We start from the raw sequence: 21,524 nt of genomic DNA, 5'->3' as shown, positions 1-21,524 counted from the left end.
TATCGAGACCCATTTCGAGTTGCTCGCATGTGGTTGAGGGAGAAGCTGCTAAGGGGCTTCAATGAAGCCGGTGAGGTGGTCGGTGACACTACAGGGTGGCGCACTACTGCGCTGGGCTGCTTGAGGGAGGAGATCGGGTGAGAGAGAGGGAAGACATGCTTCTGCTAAAGGGGAAGGAGAGAGAGAAAGACAGAGAGATAAATGGAAAGTGAGGGGAAAAGGCTAGGGTTTGGGGATTTAAATCCCAACCCTTCATCTTAAGTCTCCATATTTGATCCAATGGTGGAGGTTTAAACACTTATTTAAACTAACTTAAAATAGATAATTAAAATATAAATATCATATCATACATTTAAAATCAACTTTAATTTATAAAATACTAATATTTCATTATTAAATAAATGATGAAATTTTGCTAAATATTTTTAAGAAAGTAAAACCACATAAATAATTAGAGTTTTTAATATAATTTAAATCTCATAATATTCTTCATTAACTAAAATCATTTAGATAAAATAATTTTTTACAATTATAATATTTTTGGGACTTCCAAAATATAAGAGACTTACTTTAATGATGAAAGAACTTGAGATCAAGAACAAAGCAGGTGAATTTGCTTCATACAAGCTCACTGCATCTTCTGCGTGGTTGAAGGTAACATGACATGCATGCATTAATCTCTTCCATCGAGTATGGTTAATTTGTAGAGCTGAAATTTTCATGCAGAGCTTTAACATGTGATCGTAATTGATCTTTTATGTACAGATGATCAACCAAAAAGAAATGTTTGGAGATACTGCGATTGGAACAAACTCTTCTTATTAAAGTAGAGAAAGATAAAAATTTATAGATGCTTGCTTATATTAAGTTTTATGCTCTTATACATTAGACTATTTACAAATCAATCTTATGCATTAGACTATTAACATCATAGGCGTACGTACCAACTACGAAATTCAAGTTTATGTGCCTGGTGCTTACATTTTTTTTTGGCTAGTGCATTATTTTTAAAAGTTTTGATGATGATGATGATGATGATGATAATAATAATAGTTAATTAGCAATACAAAATTTTTTTTAAAAAAAACTTGTCTTTAATATTTATAAAGCACATATAAATTTGCATTACATGTTACAGTATTAATATTGCATTAAGTAATGTTAGGTACAAAGTTCAAATAGACAAGTCTTACGCAAGATTTTTGTAAAAAAATAGGCCACACTAAAAAATAATAGGTTTTTTTTACACTTTTTGAGGCAGGGTCTAATTTTTTACAAAGAGATTGTGTGTGACTTGTTTATTTGAGTTTGTACAAATCATTTATCTATAACAAATTAATTAACGTGAATGTTATATATATTTACAATTTTATATACAATACTCATTTTATCAGTTTTATTTTAAAATTAAGATTTTGAATTTCAAATTTCATAATCTTTAATATATCAATAAGTAACATATAGGAAGTTAAATTTTTTTATAAGTTTATTTATTTTTTTAATACAGTTAGCATTGCTCATAAATTAATGATGTAGTTCAAAAACCAAAAGTTTTTAAAAATGGATTATTACGACAACTGTTTTTGTGTTTGTTGAGGCAAAGTTATACACAGTGGAACGCATTAGTGGGCTGTAATTGCTCATGCACCAGAACACAGCATGCGAAGATGGATGAGTGTTTATAGGGTCCTTAAGACAAAAATGGGCTACTACCACCGTCGCCATCCTAATTTGAAAATTGCAGTAGGCCCAATTTCAATACAGATTGACCAGCCCCCCTTGCCAAATCAAGTGCACTCAAGCCCTACTTCCCATTTTATTTACTAAAAATGAGTATAATTTTATATATAATCGTAAAACATATAAATATCATACAGTCATTTAAAAAATAAATAAAATTTATTATTAAAAAATTAATTTTTTTTATGTGAATTTTGTATTTATTTATTTTTTTAAAAATAATTGTATAGTATTTACGTACTCGTAACTGTAATTTTTATTTCGCTTATATCAAATACGATGGGTTTCAGGGTTTTTTTCCCCTCTTCCGGGTCAATACCAGCATGTTATACATTTGGGCCATTTCAATCTTTTCCGAGTTCAGTGAATATAGAAAACTACTCAATCCGTTAAGCAACAAACAAACGAGCCCTCAACTAACAACTGCTCAACTTTCAATTGCGAAAATCCAAAATGTGTTGGTACATGTCAGTTCAACCATCATAAGATTGCAAATAAAGCATAAAATTATGTACTACTAGTCCAATGGGCAATGGGTCTCCATTCAGTTTCAAGTCGAGCCACGGAATCCATCGGCCCACCCATGCCTGCCTATCTTATTTGCCAGTAAGAAAAATTATTATCATCAAACTAATGTGTAGGGTATATTTAATAAATTATCTCAATGAATTAATTTTATAATTTAAATCTTATAATTTAAATGATGTTGATAATGTAATCTACACACAATTTTGATAATAGAATAATTTTTATAAATAAAAATACGTACTGTTTATTTAGCCAAAGCTCTGCTATTGGCTAATTTGCTTTGTCACCAGTTACTGTTTTATTGTTGCAAACAAAGAAAGCTGAAAAAATAGTATCATTAGATAAAAATTCCAAGGAATGGTTATGTTTTTACACATATTATTATTATTATTATTATTGCTAATTCATAAAAAATTAAAAATCATGCATTATTATTTTCTCACTTATAAAAAAAAATGGCCATATATAGATTCTCTTTATTTTTTGTGACACATGGGTTTTAATTCCCACTAATATGTCTGGGAAAAAATCCCGAAAAAGAAGAACAAAACCGTGAACGAAGTAAAACACGGAAGTAGTACCCAAAACACAAGCACCTACAGAAATTAGAATTGAAGAGAGAGTCGTATCGAATTATTAATATATTTTATATATAATGCCCCCTTCTCGCTACGTCTCCCATTTCATATGGAGCACAGACCGATTACTTTTCTCAGTGCCTCAGTAAAACCCTAATTTTCGATCGCCATCTCTCTTTCTCCCTAGTCCCTTTTCGTTTCTTTATCTAAAACCCGCACTCCCTCCCTCTAGAATCCTCGAATCCCTTTCCACCCAATCGATTCACTTTAATCGCTTCTCGAACCCTAACCATTTCTCTCTACCCATCTCTGTCTGACCTGAAATCCCTCACTCTTCGCGCGAGATCCGCTGAGACTTTCGTTGAATTCTGTGATTTTCTGGGGTTCTCTTTCTGTCCCGTCAAGGCTGGCGGTTATTCGGGTCAAGTGAATGGCGGATCCGCCTGGGTTCCGTCCTCCCCCGCACGTGTGGTCTTCCCGAGAAAGCTTCCGGACCTGTTTCATCTGTCTCCGTCCTTGTGTGTACCCCTCTGCTCGATTTTCGTTGATAGGGTTACAGAACTGCGACGATTGCTGAGTGGAAAAAATAGAAACAAAAGGTAGAAGAAAAGCATGCTGAGTGTGCTGCGTGTGCACCTCCCTTCTGATATCCCCATTGTAGGCTGCGAGCTCACGCCCTACGTTCTCCTCCGTCGGCCCGACAAGACATTCACAACCGACGATGTGCCTGATTCAGCTCCACTGGACGGCCATTTCTTGAGGTACAAGTGGTAAGTAAGCGCTACAACTTCCCACCTTTTTTTCTCTCTCCGTGTTGGATTTTAGGTTTGTTTCTCGTTTTGGTTGCATTTGACTTTGGGCATTCTTGCCATGTTTTCTTTATGTGCTCTAATAAAGACTTGAACTTTATTTTATTTGGTCGTGATAAAGCTTTAAGGAGCTCGTAATCGATCATTGTTATTACATTCTTGCATATGTAGAATATAGTCTCCAATCTCCGTGGGCTCCAGTTGTATCTGTATGACTTTAAGGTTATTATATCTGTTTTGATTTTTGTTACAAATACGTAGAGTTGGGGTTCTACTAGAATTTGAATGTGGATTTTTGCCGTGACCTTCTGCTTATTCGTTTATTTTTCAATTTTGTTGCAGTTGTTTTTCTCTCTTATGGTGCAATTTAATAGAATGGATTTGAGTTTTGAACCAATCAAATCACAAGTGGAAGACTAAGGAGGATTGAGTTTTGAATTTAATTGGCAGTGTTGACGTTGGGAAATTAAGTGTTCCATCAATGAATACGGTTTAGATTGAACCTTTTTTGGCCGTTGTGGACTGTTGATTTATTTAGTTGACAGGTAGTGTTGACGTTGAAAGCTTTCTATCAATATCCTTATGCATAGTTGATAGTGGTATTTTCTGAGCTCTTAGTTACCTAGAACATATTGTTTGTATAACACTTAACATGTGTGCTTAACATGTTAAACTAGCCTGGACACTGATAGTATCCTTCATATACTCAAAATAAAAATGTTGTCACTTGCGACATTGTGGCTTTCATGACTGTTTTACTATCCTTTTGCAACACACAATGTTGGTCCCACCAAAGTATAGGGCTAGGAGGGGCAATCTAGATGGTGTCCTAATCTTTGAATTTTTGCATGGATTGGTTCTTGCGAATTTAACCTATGGATTTTCCTTCTTGGCTCGAGATTCCTACAATTTTAGTAGATAGTGACCCTTATTGATACATCTATAATTGTTTAAGTTTATAGCTAGAAGACACATTGGGATCTTACATGGATGAAAAAGACTTGCGTGATTATAACACCCCAATCTCACATTGGGAAAAAGGAATAACTCCCATAGAGTACGTGATATGTATATATAAATAAAAGAAAAACTAGTGGGAGCTTCTTACTTGAAGAGAAAATTAATGCATGAGGCTATGAAGAGTTGAATAAGGCTCTCAAACTTAGAAAATAGATGCGATACCCCATATGATAAGGATAAGGGTATGTGGCATATGAGATCCCACATTGCTTGGGAAATAAAAGTTCTTGCTCTTTATAATGATTCCAATGAGACTTCAATTGTATCATTGACTAGTCTTTTAGAGTATAGGTCATATGATTTGAGCCTTTCATTGGGGTGTTACAAATGGTATCAGAGCCTACCCCAATCGGAAATGTGGGACTTGAGCAGTGCCACCTACGATGGACTGGCCCGACAAGGACGTCGGGAATCTAAGGGGAGAGATTGTGATACCCAATATGATAAGGGTAGGTGGTATGAGATCATACATTGCTTGAAAATGAGAAGTTATTGCTTTTTATAATGGTTCTAATGGGGCTCCAATTGTATCGTTGACTAGTCCTTTTAGAGTATAGGTCATGTGTCTTGGGTCTTTCATTTGGGTGTTACGATAGATCTAGCATTTACCTGAAGAAAAGGTAGAAGATCTAGGGAGCTAGTGAGTTCTAGGAGGTCACTTTAGAGTAGTAAATGAAGGGGAACATTTTTTTTTTGATAATTAGTAAGAATTTTATTATCACGAATAGCCATAGTCCAAGTACACAGGAGGGCTAAGTACACAGGAAGTATACAAAAGAAATACCTACTACACTCTAGAAAACAAGAAAACTAAAACAGAAACAGATTTAGTATATTCTCATCATTCCTTACAAAGATCTTAGCACACAAACTGAAAGTAGAAAAGAAAAAGTTTCGAAGGTCTTCAAAAGAGCACTCATTGTCTTCAAAACATCTCCCATTTTTTTCCAGCCATAAACACCACATTAAACACAAAGGAATCATTCTCCACCTGGCAGCAACATCTTTCCTCACCTCACAACCACGTCAACATGCAAGAAGCTCCACTACTTCCTTAGGCATCTCCCAAAATAAACCTGTCCGACTAATAACCTCATACCACAAAGAGTTTGCCACCTCACAATGTAAAAATAGATGATTTATAGATTCTCCATCCGTCTTGCACATGACACACCAATCGGCTATACACAAACCACGTTTTCTAAGATTATCCCTAGTCAATATTTTCCCTAGAGCAACCACCCAACTGAAAAATGCCACCTTAGTAGATGCCTTCACCCTCCAAATGCTTTTCCATGAAAATACACAGCCAGAATGACAATTAGGCACCTTATAATAAGAACTGACTGAAGACTTGAAATTTTCAGCATAGTCCCACAATAGCCTATCCTCTCTTTCCTGCATCACTTTTGAATTATAAATCCTTCCTAAAAAATCTGAAACAACATTAATGTAACACCCCGTTCCCATAGGATAGAGATGCTATTAACATTCTTAACATAAAGCCCGGTAAAGAGATTCATATCTTGAATTACCTCATTTATTGAAAAGCATCAAAAACTGAAATGACCATAATTGTTTCAAAATTGAACGTAAAGTGGAAAGACATAAACCCCTCCTACGAATGACAAAAGGATTATAGTTCTTGTGTAAAAAATCACTTATTTCTTCCTAAGTCTTTATACTAGATCTACTCCTAGCCATCCAGCTCTGCGTCATCATAAACACCATCTGTAAAATTAGACATGAAGGAAACAGAAAGACAAACAAAATGAGTTGAATACTCAGTAAATAGCACATCATACTGTAAAATATAATCTGGCCTAGCATGGATTTAATTTCTGAAGACTCTTAGGGTGTGTTTGGCAAGTGAGAGTACTTGAGGTACTCTCACTACTATTCTTTATTTTATTATTACTTTTTACCTACTTTTCTACTATTCATTACTTTTCACCTACTTTTTACTACTATTCAAATATTTTATTATTACTTTTTCACTACTATTCACAAACATTCTCAACACTTCTCAACACTTCTCACTACCCAAACGTACCCTTAATGTAACGCTTCAATGGAAGACCCAAATGACATGACCTATATTCCAAAAGGACTAGTCAATGATACAATTGGAGCCCTATTGAAACCTTATAAAGAGTAATAACTTCTCATTCCCAAGCAATGTGAGATCCCATACACCACCTACCATTATCCATATTATATGGGGTATCACAATCTACCCCTTTAAATCTCCGACGTTCTTGTCAAGCTTGTCCATTGTAGATGGCATGGCTCAAGCCCCATGGCCTATACTCCAAAAGGACTAGTCAATGGTACAATTGGAGTCCCATTAAAACCTTATAAAGAGCAATAACTTCTCCTTCCCAAGCAATGTGGGATCTCATACACCATCTACCCTTATCCATATCATATGGGGTATCACACTTAACAACATACATAGAGCATCACAGATCCCAATCATACATGTAATATAACTTTATGAAAACTTCACATATATACATATATCGTTACGGATTCATATAACGTGTATTCATCATTAACATGAGCGGAAGCATACAGAATCATGGCAAACATGTAACTCGAGTGCATGATAACTTGTTTATCTTGTCATAACATGGAGTGAAACACGCTTGGTCCGTGTTTCACTTAACTGAGTAACATGGAGTGAAACACGCTTGAGTCCGTGTTTCATTTAACTAAGTAACTTGTGGTTAACCACGCTTGAGTCCGTGGCACCATAAAACTTCTTATCTTTCTTAATGCATGAGAATTTATTAGGCTTCCATGAACATTTCTAACATGGCATATTCTTGTACATGGCATAGCATAACATGACACATTGACATAGCATATCATGATCTGAACATTTTATGACACTCTATGGCATACATGATCTAAGTACTACATGAACATGACATTCATAATCTAAGTATTACATGAACATGAACATGGCTTGCATAATCTGGCTATTCTATTACGTGGCATACTTGACTTGAATTACTACATGAACATCTTATGGCTTTCATATGATTTTAGTAACATTCAATCAATCAAACAATAAATTCATTCATTCAACCATAATATCATATTTCATTAAAGATCGTGAAAGGATTCTAATCTTGACTTCTCTTAGCGTAGCGTAGATAACCATCATAAGCACATCATATTTTCATACATAACAATAATATTCACAATATGCATGTATTTATATGATCATACTATTTACCTCTTAGCGCCGCTTCCTGATTTCCAACTTGTAGCGTGTTACCTATACGAGGTACTAGACGTTACTAATTTCCTAGAAAAGCGTGTCGTAATACTCCAAGTAATTAAATATGTATAATGGAACTTAACTAAAATAATAGGCTTCATAGCAACCTCTAAAAACATACTTTAAAATCCCTTAAATACTTTTATAAAATTTGCATCTATGGGCTCATAATTATTCAAAAATATGAAGCCCATGAAAGAGTAATGTTTTTCTGAAAATATAACCAGCCCAATAAAATTACTAAAACAGTATAATAAGATTAAGGCCAATTAAAAATACAAGACTATTTAAAGGAAGCCCAACACTCTGTTTTAAAAATAGACTTAGCCATATGGCCTTAGGGTTGAAGGCCTGCTATGACACAAACTAATTCCACGGGAATTAAAACATGCGGGACAACAGAGGGCTGGTTGTGCGAAAACGAGGGACTCACCGAGAGAGGGACTGAATGCGACGGCGGTTCAGGGTGGTTGGAAGCGACGTCAGTGCAACTGGGAGTAGGGGTGTAAACCGGTCGGTCCGGACCGGAGAAACCGACCGGACCGACCGGTTCGGTCCGGACCGGACCGGACCGACCAAATGCATGGTCGGTTTCGGTCCATTGAATATGAAAGTTTCGGTCTTCGGTTCGGTCCCTGGGTGGAGATTTCTCGGACCGGACCGGACCGACCGAATAATAAAAAAAAATAAAATTATATATATTATTTATATAATAATTATACAATTAACAATATAAAATTTTAAATATGTTATTAATACTTGTTAATATTCTATAAATTAACAATATTTTATATATATCTTAATCTAACCTCTTATTTAAATATGTTATTAACACTTGTTAATATTCTATGAATTAACTAATATATAATATCAATTAGTTAATTATATAGTAATTATATAAATTAATAATGTAATTTTCATTTAATTTATTATCATTGACCATATAAAATATTTTTTTATTGAGTTTGTTACCTAATCCATATTAATAAATCACTTAATTTAATTTAGTATTTTAAATAAATTTTTTTTATTAATTGATTTAAAAAAAAAATATGCCGGACCGAATGGACCGACTGGACCGGACCGGACCGATAACTACCGGTCCGGTCCGGTCCCTATGGGGTGTTCGGTCCGGTCCGGTCCGGTCCGATGATGGACCGAAAATATTCGGTCCATCACCAGACCGGACCGGACCGGACCGGACCGACCGGTTTACACCCCTAACTGGGAGGTTCCTATGGTGGTGCGACACCAAGAGAGGGAGGGAGAGAGAAAAAAGAGAGAGTTTAGAGAGAGATGAAATTGCAAACTTAATTACCGAGAGAGAGGAAGGTGGCGCGCGGCGACAGGGGCTTACCTGAGGGAGTGGGTGCGACGGAAATAGGTTGGCCTGCATTTTCTGTGGTGGTGTGGGAGGTGGTCTGTCAAGATGGCTGTTGGTTGCTGGGAGGGAGGCTGCGTGGTGCTTGTGGGTGAGTTTCTTTCTCTACATGAAAGAGTCTTTTCTCTAGGGATTTGTGTGTACAATTCAGAGGCCTTGTGGGTTTCTTATAGGCATTGGGAAGGAAGCAACGTAAATCCTTAGGAGATTGTTTATAATTCGAAATTGCCTAAACTGTAGAAATATTTTCCTACGAGGGATCAGATTCTGAGAGGATTTTGAATAGTTTGAGTTGTAGTCTTGAACTAGAAACCAAATGTAATACAGGAACTCAATGGATAACCATATGAAGGTTCTGATAGGGAAGGAATCACTAACTTAATCTATTGGTTAGCATTTTTCCTAAAATGATAATAAAAATATAAAGACAATAAAAATAAATAATAAATAAATAAAATACCAGTTTCAAGACCTAAATTTGAACCCATACATGACAATTAACTTCCCAGTCATTTGGATTTCTAATAAAGTCGACATTCCATAAAATGTTATTATCCATACATTGAAGATAATCTGCCACAATGACATTTTGATCCCTTGCCAGCCTATAGAGAGAGGGAAAATCTTATTTAAGAGCTGATTCCCCACACCAAATGTCATGCCAAAAGAGAATCCTCTTCCCTTCCCCCGCATATGGGCATCATTATCAACCACTAGAGGCTTCTTATTTGGGAAGGAAAAAGAGAAGCTATGTGGTTATCAATTTGAAAGAGGTGATGAAACATTAAAAAAAAAAAACAATTACGGTGGTAACCAAGAAATAGATCTTAAATTGAAAAATAAATTTTGGTACCAGTGTGTGGAACAAGTTGATCAACTTTGATATCTTTAGATGGACGTGTTGTAGATACATAATCTGTATTTAGGAGAAATATCCCTAACAGAAGGTGATAAGAGACATGGAAAGCGATAAGAAATAATACAATTCACCCCTACCTGATCCGTGTGATGGGGATGCCTTACACGGGTCCAGGTTTAACCGGATTTAAGATGTGCTGCATTTGCACTGTCTCCAGGATTCTTCATCATAAAAAAGAAATAATATAATTCACCTAAAAAATAAATAATAAAATTCATTGGAACAACATCTTAGTCAATCTCTGTAATGTCCCTAGATGAATGATGACTTTGGCATCAGAGAATGTAATAAATGATTTTGATATAAATCATGAGCATCATATTATTTTTCTAACATACTCATATGACCATGCCTATTGATACTCTATGGCCCCCTGTTGAAATTCTATATCAAGATTTAAATTGTTTTAGCTTTGCCCTTATCAAAATGTTTGTAGTTGTCTGCAGTAAATATCAAGTATCCAAGTATATGTTACCTTTTCAAGATATTGTGGATTGAGTGGTTGTTTTTTGCCCGTTATCTTACATTTCTTACATTTTCTGGTTTGCTGAATGGTTTGGAATGTGGAGTTTTGCCTGTAATTGTTACCTATAAAAAGACGTTTGGCCTGTAATTGTTGACATGTTACATCTTGCCCTTTTTTGGGGTTTGTTTCCAGGTATCGTATACAAAGTGATAGAAACGTTGCTATCTGTAGCATACATCCATCTGAGCAAGCCACATTGCAGTGCTTAGGTTGTGTTAAGGCCAAAATACCTGTTGCCAAAAGTTATCATTGCTCTCCTAAGTGCTTCTCGGATGCATGGCAGCATCACCGTGTTCTACATGACCGTGCTGCAAGTGCTGTAAATGAAAATGGAAATGAAGAGGAAGAGTTGTTTGGGCGCTTCAATAGTTCAGGATCTGCAGCTAGCTTATCTGGTTCAGCATCAACTACTAGCTTGACGAATGGTTCAACACCTTTGTATCCTGCTGCTGTTACGCAGAGGAGCGGTGGTGAAACTTGGTTTGAGGTTGGGCGCTATAAAACATATACCCCAACAGCTGATGATATTGGCCATGTTCTTAAGTTTGAATGTGTTGTAGTAGATGCTGAAACAAAACTTCCCGTGGGGCATGTCAACACTATATTAACTTCTCGTGTCATTCCAGCTCCCTCGCCTAGTCCACGCCATTTAATCCCGGTAAATGGAGCTGATGCGATGGGGCATCTAGATTCAGATGGCCGTGTTTCATCCTCAGGAACTTTTAGTGTGCTATCTTACAACATTTTGTCTGATGCGTATGCTACAAATGATGTATACAGTTATTGCCCCTCTTGGGCTCTTTCCTGGCCTTATCGCAGACAAAACTTGTTGAGAGAAATAGTTGGCTACCGTGCTGATATTGTTTGTCTTCAGGAGGTATGCAAGCATAATTTGAGTAATTGTTTGGTGACAAAATAGGGTCTGATTTCTGGAGCAGTGTTATAAAGTTTGGAAATTTCTGGCTAAAGGTTTTGTTTTTATGGAAGTGTTTTTACTCAATGAATGTGCAAGGAAGATAAAATAACAGATAGCAGGTGTTTTGAGATCTGATTTGAGATTTCTATTTTCACTTAATGGAAACTTCAAAAAAAATATTTATAGCTTATTCTATGAGTCTTACCATCTTTAAAGACCCAAATGATCCTTAGGAAATTGAAACTTGGGATTATGTTAGAACCTTTGATGATTTCCTGACAAACTTATCATTATATGAATGAGACATTTTGGTTTTGGTTTTATTATTTAAGGTAATCTTGAAACGTGGAATTTCAATGGTATTTTGGAAGTGGCATGTGTATGTTGCAAAATAATTATTTGCTGCTGTTAACGTGTTCTTCTGAATTTATCAATGCCGCCTGAGATACAGAGACAGGGTCCTCCTATGCAACCTCTAGCCAGAACAATCATGAGGCTGTAGAGCTTGTATTAGGAATCTTCCTTTCAATTGGTTTCATTGTTGTTGCAAACTATGACTTGAGAAAAAAAGGATCTTTGGCTTGTAGGCTTCTACTTGTAAACTGATTGTGGATCATACCTTAGTATGAATTACTGTATTACTTCTTCCTTTCAGGTTCAGAGTGATCATTATGAGGAGTTTTTCGCTCCAGAGCTGGATAAACATGGCTATGTTGGTTTATATAAGAGAAAAACAAATGAGGTTGTTTGAATACTTCTTATCTTTGTTTGGCTTTTGAAATTATTAATGTTATTGACCTAGGTTCTTGGTTGCAGGTTTACATTGGAAATACCAACACAATTGACGGGTGTGCAACATTTTTCCGGAGAGACAGATTTTTACATGTTAAAAAATATGAGGTCTGGAATCTTCTTACTTCAATTATAGTACTTTTTGGTTCAACCACATTTTATTGAAGTTTGTGTTTGCATGCAGGTTGAGTTTAATAAGGCTGCACAATCTTGGACTGATAGTCAGTTGCCAAGTGCTCAGAAGAAAACTGCTTTAAACCGACTATTTAAGGTGGCTCAGTCAACTGTTATTTATTATTTTTTCATTGGTTTTGTGCTTAAATGTTGTGCAGTGTATGTTGGCCTAATGATGCTAACATGAGTTCCTTTATGCATATAGGATAATGTTGCACTTATAGTGGTTCTGGAAGCGAAATTTGGTAATCAGGGAGTTGATAATCCTGGGAAACGCCAGCTTCTTTGTGTGGTAGGAATTCCTGTTTATGTTTCTCTCTCTCTCTCTCTGTGGTGATGCTTTAATCACACTGATATATTTACTTTGTTTTGAGCTTATGTTTCTCCATTTTCCTTTTCTCCTGCTTCCATAATTATAGATGCTGGTGTGGCATCCTTTTCCTTTTGTTGATTAGGTTGATTTTAAGATATAATGATATGTGAAACTTGAACTTTGATATTCTTTTTGGAAAACTTATAATTCAAGTTAACTGTAAATGTATAAGATACAAAGTCCTAAATAGAACCTGGGGTCCTGGGCTTTTGGAACTTGTCCAAAAAACAAACGTACTTTCAGAATTTCTGAGATTACATGGTAGATATCCTTTTTTTTTTCTTTTTCTTTTTCTTGAGCAAGCAGTATGATATTCCCTTCAATGATTGGGATATGCACCGTTATTTTGCCTTTTCTCCTGCTTGCTCTTGCTCTTGCTCTTGCACTGCATGCCATGGCATGTGTTAACCCCTTTTTATTGTATTTTGGCCACAGGCAAATACACATGTAAACGTTCACCAAGATTTGAAGGATGTAAAGCTCTGGCAGGTAACGCTTGTTTGTTTGGCCTTTATATGTAGCCTTGTACTTGTTTCAATCATTGAAAATCATATTTATTCTGGTGATTGCTTATTTGTCAACTTAGGTTCATACTCTCCTTAAAGGATTGGAGAAAATAGCTGCCAGTGCAGACATTCCAATGCTGGTTTGTGGCGATTTTAATTCTGTTCCTGGAAGGTCTGTCTATCGATATGATATTGTTTTTATTTATGTTTCTTCCAGTTTTCTTACTTTTGCTAAGCAGACATTCTTCAGCTAGACCTTGAAGTTATGTTTTATGGATATTGGTTCATGCATTAAGGTAGTTCTGAATTTTGTTGCAGTGCTCCTCATTCACTTCTTGCTATGGGGAAGGTGGATCCGTTACATCCAGAGTTGGCAGCAGACCCTCTTGGTATCTTGCGTCCAAACAGCAAGCTGGTGCATCAGTTGCCACTGGTACTATAGATTTTCTTATACATGGGTTCTAATTCACATTTTGCTTCTTGCCAGATTTTTTATTAAGAGAAAAACGCGGGAAAAGAGAGTGTGCGAGGAGTTTGATGCATGTTTTTTGTTTTAATGGCTGAAGCTGGGTTTGATTGTTGTACATTTTCAGGTCAGCGCTTACTCATCCTTTGCGAGAATGGGGGTTGGTCTTGGTTTGGAACAGCAGAGGAGGAGATTGGACCCCACAACTAATGAACCCTTATTTACCAATTGCACTAGAGATTTTATCGGCACACTAGATTATATATTCTACACTGGTTAGCATTGTGCAAAAAATTGTTCTATATGTTAATTTATGATTTTTGCAAAATCTTGTATACATTGTAAGGTTTGTGTTGTGGTTTCAGCGGACTCTTTGACAGTGGAATCCTTATTGGAGCTCTTGGACGAGGAGGGCTTGAGGAAGGACACTGCACTTCCTTCTCCAGAGTGGTCCTCTGATCATATAGCACTCTTAGCCGAATTTCGCTGCATGCCTAGAGCTAGACGTTGACACTTTGGGGTAAGCAATTGTTATATGTATGTGTATATATATAATTCCATTCCTTTGTTTGCTTGCCATTACTTTTTTTTGGTAATTTGGTAAGTTGGTTGATGTGCTCTTTATAATTGTTAGGATTTGTGATTGATGATTGAATTTTCATGTACATAAACTTTGTTTTCTTTTTGGGAAAATACACTTTCCATCCTTTAGCTAATAGGTGTTTTGCATATACACTTCAACTACCAAAACTTGAAAAAAGAAACTCTTGTCTCAGTTCTGGCTGTTGAATGAAAATGGGTTGAAAATAGGGTTGACATGACACAATCTTGACCTTCGAATCTTGACTAAGGGTGTACATTCCAATTTTTTAGTACTTTTGAGGGTGCAATGTCAATGCTGTAATTTGGAGTGCATGGTGTAAAATTTTTGGTTGGAGAGTCAAATTTGTATTTTCCCCTCCCTCTTATTAGCAAGTCAAATGTTGTTCAAGCTATGAAGCACAAGTATGTTGGTGTATCCTGATGAATTATATATTCTTTTTTCTACTAGTGATCCTGAGCATCTTAGTGTTTGTCACTTTCTTGAGCATTTCAAGTCTGGTCAGTCAGAGCAAAACAAAGAAATCATTGTTGGTGTTTGGACAGATCAGATGCAGAACAAAAACATGCTTCCAGTTACAACTCTGCATTCTATAAGCAAGAGATGTGGACAATGGAAAATACATTTACTGATCTACCACACAACTAATATGGCCTCTCCCATTTTTTATCCTTGAAGTATATTTTTCCTGAACTGGGTGGTATAAATGCAAACTAGGAACCATGATCGCATATTGCTTAAACCTTTTTCATAATGTTTTTAAGGGTTTTTGCCTTTTCTACGTAGTAGTTTGCAATTGGTACTCCGTTTTTGTTGTAAAGCTATCTTGAAGAAAGTAATAAAGAAGTATTTTGACCAAAAACAGGGAAATAGTTTTTGTTAGTTCGCGTTCTTTCTAGTCCTGCAAGGGCAAACCAATTTGGAATTGTGGAAACGCTAATTTAAGGTGGTTCTAATTCCAAATTTTATGCGTTATTGTTGCCATAGATGTAGTCCAGTGGGTTCAAAAGAAAGCATACTTCGAATGATTAGGGTTTGGGGCGAACCATTTATGGAGAAGCGCCTAACCTTGTTGGCCAGATTGCTGGCGCTACAGTGAATAACTGAAATAATAATGTGTTTCTGAAGTTGGCCAGTTTTTATGTGGTTATTGTGTTAATATCAACCTCAATGGTTGTAGGTCAGGAATGGAGACACGCCCAAGAAAAAGAGCGAGAGTAAGCTGTTGGTTAAAGATAAGTTATTGTTATAGAATTGTAGATGGTGCCAGTCTCATGCTCAGGTATCTCTCCTTGTGGGGATCCTCGCTATGATCTGCTTTGTATTATGCCACTTTTCTCTTATAGAAAAAAAATTACGATAATCAAGTATTCAACTGCAGCCTTCTGCTCTTTCTTTACCAGTAGCTCTAAACAACTTATCTCATCCTGCTGTCGTGTAGTGGCCTTTAATTTTATGCCCTCCTTCCCTCTTAGGTTTCTTGCATTTCCCTTGCATTTTGGCTGGCTGAGAAAGAGGAACAGGGGCATAATATCGTACATGCCAAAAACAGGGAAAGATAAATAGAGAGTGAAAGGAGGAGACTAGTTAGTAAAACATGGGCGACGAGTCTTGTGTTCCGAAGTCGAATGCCTTAATTATTTTGAATGGGTCTGCCAATTGCTGTACCAAAAAAAAGGGCATAAAATCGGTCCGTTAGATGCCAAAAGAAAGGAATTATAATTGGAGAAAATGAGCTTAAATGTCATTTGGTGCGTGTACTTTTAATTTTATTTTATCAAAACTAAATATGTGTAAGCAGGAAGAAAACAAAATTTATTATTATTCTTGGAAGGGAAATATCACCAGAGTCCAAAGTCTATATTTCAGGTTTTGATATGTAAAGCAGCCCCAAAGTGCCAAAAATGGTGTTAACAATTTCCAAGGACGGCATGTTGCCTCAATAAGAGATCATAAAAAGTTTCAGGCAGAGCAATCCATCCGTACAGGAACCCACAGCTGGGAGTTTTACCATTTTCTGTCGAACAACAAAATAAGTAAAGATATCAAATTATATGGGCTTCGATTTTGTCTTTGATAAGTGGGTCTTCAAAAAATTACATACGATCAACAACGATCTATTCCTTTCTCAAAATTTATTTTAATTAACTTTTCGTTTACCTCAAGTCACCATAAGAAATCAAAGTCAAAATAATCTTAAAAGGGGGAACCTCATCAAGATAAAATGAAGATCAAGTAGAGCACAAAGCAAAGAGCATTTATGGGTACATCGTTCTTATCCTTTACGATAGTGCTGTTTACCATTCAAGGAATATGGTAGCTAAGCATATAGAAATACCCTGTTTGCAAAAAGATGGTCCTGTTATTTTCAACTTTCCTCGCTCCACAATCCACATGTTAGGCGTGCACCTGAAGCACTTCAGATAGGGGAACAAATGAAGCAATTCATCACGACTCCATTTCTATACGGTACCTAAGTAGATACAATACCTTGGTTGCAATAAGATGGTCCCGTTAATTCCACTTTCCTCCCGCCATCTATTAGCTGTGCACTTTGAAGCACTTCAGATGGGGAAACAAATGAAGCAATTCATCACGACTGCGTCTCTAGGAGGGGAAAAAACATACAATCAGTAACACCCATCTAGTAAAGGACTGTTTTTTTATGAAAACAAAAATACAAAGTTAGAAAGAGTCATTTACCTTAATGCCAATACATCCATTCACATCAAGGGTTGTAATTGTGTTTGAGCAGGACCTTGAGAGGGCCTCCAGACACTTATCAGTCACTCCAACTATTCCAAACAAGCTGCAAAAGATTCTTTATGAAATCAGTTATAGAAACCACGCAAGAAAAACAATTGAGGACAGCCCAATGGCTTTATAAGCTTTATAATGCTTTACCATGAAACATTGCATGTTACCCCGTTCTTGGGCCGTCATTTAGTTTGTTTCAGCTTACCTAATCAACAACACCTTCTATGGGACAAACCGGTACTAAACCCTAGATAAAGAAACATCAAGTGAACCCCAAATGATTTGCCAAAGAAATTTTAGATTACCTGATGCTTATTGAGTTGTTATTGCAGAAAAGATATGATAAGAAAGTTTAAGTTAATCTGAGTCAATGGTTAAGTTAGAGAGAAGAGAGAGATCATGATGGGGCGGAAAGAGTTTGGAACTTAAGCCATACAGATCCACACGGGAGAGAAAAGGCTATAGAATCAACTTATCCAGCCATAACTATATTGACATTTATAATATCATCTTGTGTACCATCTTGTGTACTTGGGCTTTGCCTATCTCTATTAATATAATATCGATTACTTATAAAAAAAAACAATAATGACATTTATGTACATATTTGTGAAAATCAATATTTTATTTATAAAAATAAATATATTTGGGAAAAGAGTTATTTGAAAAAACAGCGAGAGGAAGAAAACAAAACAAAACAAAAATTTATACCGATGCATATGCATAGGCTTATGAGTCATGACAATGCCCAACTTGGCTCAGGCTCAGGCTCACTTTGATTATTGAATGAATTAAACAACCATCTCAGCCCAGTGTGAGGTGCTCAGGATGGTTGGCTTATTTGCAGAGCCATAAATGCAACATGACCTTCTCAGGCTCGGCTCGGCTCGGCTCAACTTAGAAATAGCATCACCTCTAAGTTATATGACATATCCAATAGTTTAGTAGTCTTGTGAAACCATAAGTGATTTGAAAGTTGTCCAAGCAAGCTAACAAGTAAAAGACACATTCAAACATCATCCTCTTAAGACAAGAACATAGTTAAGTTTCTCATGCAAAAATGAGTAAGCGACAAGAGGTCACAGTTGCTCAAATTCAAGAATGCACTGTACAGTATAAGAAATTAAAGTTCTTTAAATATTCTCTTGTTTTAGAATGCGCATAGGTGTTGCTCTTGTTGTCCCGTGTACTTGGACTACTCCTACTTTTCTCATCAATAAATTTCTTCTTTATCGATAAAAATAAAAAAATAAAAATTACCTAAGAAATTCAAGAGAGGTGCAACCCTGTGCAATGCATATGACTCCCACATCAGTGACTCGGACACACCTATCAGGAAAAAAAAAATACAACATTTGGTTTATAAAAATCTAAAAAAAAACCTGTATCCTTTTTCTCATAGATATCTTAGAAAGATTGGAAGATTTAGTTACCATGTCAAATTAAGACATACAAGGTTCACGCATTTAGCTACACAGGCAAGTCCCTCATCTGATAGATTCTGAAAATGGAATATTTCTAATTATTACCAATCGTCAGTTTTGTAAACCATATGCAAAAGGTCGTTCAGAGAACCTGAGATTTTACCTGAGCACCACAGAGGTCCAAGAACTTAAGCTGGGTCAGAAGTGATATACTCTTGTAAGCTAAATCTGTGAAGCTTCAAAGGAAGGGGGAAAAAGCAATGCAAGAAGTCAAAACATAGCAAAAACTAGTTTTAAATTTAATATATAATGAGTAAATTGCATACCCAGAAAGGGCATAGAGGTTTAGACTCTGGAGAAAGGAGCATTTGAGCAGTATCTGCTGCAATCCATGGTCTGTTAACTTTGTGCACCTAGGTATGCCAAATTATGAAATGTAACACAAGGATGAGGGTGAAGTTTTTGTACTAATGGAAAGAAATTCACCAAGTCAATTGACCATATAGAATGCAACTGATTCAATAAGAAGAGTTGCATACACAATGGAATCATCAAACCATAATAACCCCTCCTGAACAGCTTCTATGCCAGTAAAATGAGCCATCCAATTACATTTTTCAGGATCCTAGCTTAGAAGCCACACACCATTGAGAAATAATTGTTGTGAGTTTCACAACAACATATGACAGCAGATAATTTTTTTTTTCCCAAACATGTGTTCTCAACCGCCCAATATAATCTACATGGACCGATTTACATACCTAGTCAGGTTCAACAACTCTAATTTTGAGTAATTCTCAGCAACTAATTGCAAGCTTTTGTCCGAAATATTCTGCAATTTCCACATCAAAAGTACTGCATTAAGGAAATCCTTTAAGATAGATAGTAGAACTCAAAAGCTTAGTAATGGATGCAAGATATAATCTTTAACATTCAAAATATGGGCATGCCATGTTTTACATTTTGTTTTGCAAGTTAAAACATTGATGATGGTGATGATGATAACTAAGTAATATAATGGCATTTCCTCATATAGCATTGTCAAAATAACCTCTCTCTCTCACACACGCACGCATGCACTCACGCATACTGCCAATTATAAATATGCAAGATTTCCCTTCCATACATATAATATTCTTGAGGATGGAAGGGTATAATGTAACAGATATTTCATAACACTTCTTGGTTACCTTGACAATAACACTTTTTTTTCTTTTGATAAAGACCATAAGACAAATCAAGACAGAGTGGTCTCCAGAGATATAAAATAAATGTATATATACAATACATATGAATGCACATACGTATGTAAACTGCATATCGATTGGTATTCAGTTAGTAGGATGGAACATAGGAGTCAAATACCTTACAGCCACTTAAGTTCAACTCAGTTACATATTTGCAGTTCTTCACCAGATGCTTTATTCCCATATCTGTTATCCTGGAGTTGAGTTAATAATTCAAGTTTATCAGTGATGAGAAAAGTTTGAATTTAAAAATAGGATTTGAAAACTTTCTCAATTTGCAAACCTAATGAATATTAAATACCTCACATTCCAATAGATAGAGAAGACCTTTAGCGTAGGACAAGCATTGGTTATAGCTTCAATTCCCTTATCGGAGATCTTTTGGCAGCCATTCAGATTCAGACACTCCAGATTTTGAAGAGAATCCAAACACTATTAAATGCAAATTATCAAATAGAATCTTAAGTTATAGAAAAGCATCCATTTAAAAGCATATCATTTTCTGATAAGCAAGATAAGTTTTATTAATGACGAGAGACCATGGTCGTTGTAATGAGGAACATGATATGGTTCTTGGTGCCCAACACACTATAATACCAAAATCTTTCAAGTTCTTCGACATTGATACAAATGGAAATATATTACCTTGATTTTAAGGAGTTCGAGATGTTTGTCTTCAATATCTTGCGCAAATTCAAGCTTTATCTGCTTCACATAACAATATCTCGGCTACAAAAATAAAATAGTAATATCAACCCACGGAAGCATAGTCAACATCAACAACCATTGCACTAACCTCAGCAAGGCAAAGCACACAACTTTAAGAGTACAATTGCAATTTCATCCGGTATTAAATATTTTAAAAGTCTCACCTTAAATGGCCAAACAAAGTACTTATATTATTCCAATCAACCCTACAATGACCATCATTCATTGAAAATAAACAAAAAAGCAATGAATTTTTGCAATCGAAGTTTACTCTAACCAGTGAAAGAGCAGCTACAACCCGATTTCCAGCATTACCCATTTCAGAAAAATCCAGACTCTGTAATAAGAAAACCCAGAGCACACAAGCCGATATAATTTTCATTATAAAGAAAGAATAATTAAAAAAAACACGAGCAGACGAAAAATTACGAGCCAGATAGAGGGATAGGAGACAAGAGAGCGGTAAAGCCATGGGCTGACGAGAAGGAGAGAGACGAGATCTCTCTGTGACAGTCTCGTGCTCACGATTTTGAGGACCTTTGGAACTGTTTTTCTGTTCCATACGACCTCTGCTTCTGCTGCTTCCATTTTGCTGAGAGCGGGTCGCGTTTTGGCCATTTCCGCATAGTTTTTCATTTCATTTAAGTGGCACCTAAAATTAAGACAATAGTAATACCCTTCAAGTTAGCGAATTTAGGTATCATAATTGGAGTTTATGAGCCTAAAAAGAGGTGATCTCGATTGATCTATTTAGTTCTGGCAATAAATTT

General features: G+C 35.9%; 2 protein-coding genes across 6 annotated transcripts; one reads left to right on the top strand and one right to left on the bottom strand.

Moving 5' to 3' along the window:
• Positions 1-2,911: 2,911 nt before the first annotated feature.
• LOC109011922 (carbon catabolite repressor protein 4 homolog 1-like) lies at positions 2,912-16,043 on the top strand. 3 transcript variants are annotated; one of them, XM_018993316.2, is made up of 12 exons: positions 2,912-3,616; positions 10,923-11,667; positions 12,362-12,448; positions 12,523-12,606; positions 12,683-12,769; positions 12,878-12,964; positions 13,481-13,534; positions 13,632-13,723; positions 13,870-13,984; positions 14,145-14,292; positions 14,383-14,537; positions 15,804-16,043. In XM_018993316.2, exons 1-11 carry the CDS (start codon positions 3,459-3,461, stop codon positions 14,526-14,528), a joined length of 1,803 nt encoding a protein of 600 aa, XP_018848861.1. In that variant the 5' UTR covers positions 2,912-3,458; the 3' UTR covers positions 14,529-14,537; positions 15,804-16,043. The 3 variants fall into 3 exon arrangements, with proteins under 3 accessions (XP_018848861.1, XP_018848859.1, XP_018848860.1); XM_018993314.2 differs by having other exon boundaries at positions 15,799-16,043; XM_018993315.2 differs by lacking the exon at positions 15,804-16,043 and adding an exon at positions 15,069-15,426.
• A 771-nt stretch (positions 16,044-16,814) lies between these two features.
• Positions 16,815-21,440, bottom strand: LOC109011924 (F-box protein At3g58530). 3 transcript variants are annotated; one of them, XR_001999396.2, is made up of 13 exons: positions 21,184-21,440; positions 21,032-21,091; positions 20,692-20,775; positions 20,348-20,478; positions 20,165-20,240; positions 19,561-19,631; positions 19,126-19,212; positions 18,963-19,035; positions 18,809-18,876; positions 18,636-18,704; positions 17,322-17,427; positions 17,109-17,225; positions 16,815-17,035 (listed from the first exon to the last, which is right to left on the bottom strand). XR_001999396.2 is itself a non-coding variant. In XM_018993318.2 (12 exons), exons 1-12 carry the CDS (start codon positions 21,388-21,390, stop codon positions 17,160-17,162), a joined length of 1,098 nt encoding a protein of 365 aa, XP_018848863.1. In that variant the 5' UTR covers positions 21,391-21,440; the 3' UTR covers positions 16,815-17,159. The 3 variants fall into 3 exon arrangements, 1 of the variants encoding a protein (XP_018848863.1); XR_001999395.2 differs by having other exon boundaries at positions 16,815-17,027; XM_018993318.2 differs by having other exon boundaries at positions 16,815-17,225.
• Between the last annotated feature and the right edge of the window lie 84 nt (positions 21,441-21,524).

Source organism: Juglans regia, chromosome 3 (genome assembly GCF_001411555.2).
Source record: "Juglans regia cultivar Chandler chromosome 3, Walnut 2.0, whole genome shotgun sequence".
Lineage (NCBI taxonomy): Eukaryota > Viridiplantae > Streptophyta > Magnoliopsida > Fagales > Juglandaceae > Juglans > Juglans regia.
This window is presented reverse-complemented; position numbering and strand designations above follow the sequence as displayed.

Excerpts from the sequence above, each read along its gene's own strand:
- LOC109011922 (XM_018993316.2), top strand. The coding sequence starts at position 3,459 with ATGCTGAGTGTGCTGCGTGTGCACCTCCCTTCTGATATCCCCATTGTA. Across the intron at positions 3,617-10,922 it reads CATTTCTTGAGGTACAAGTG|GTATCGTATACAAAGTGATA; the intron begins GTAAGTAAGCGC and ends GTTTGTTTCCAG. Across the intron at positions 14,293-14,382 it reads AGATTATATATTCTACACTG|CGGACTCTTTGACAGTGGAA; the intron begins GTTAGCATTGTG and ends TTGTGGTTTCAG.
- LOC109011924 (XM_018993318.2), bottom strand. The coding sequence starts at position 21,390 with ATGAAAAACTATGCGGAAATGGCCAAAACGCGACCCGCTCTCAGCAAA. Across the intron at positions 21,092-21,183 it reads CCTATCCCTCTATCTGGCTC|AGTCTGGATTTTTCTGAAAT; the intron begins GTAATTTTTCGT and ends TTCTTATTACAG. Across the intron at positions 20,241-20,347 it reads TCTATCTATTGGAATGTGAG|GATAACAGATATGGGAATAA; the intron begins GTATTTAATATT and ends ACTCAACTCCAG.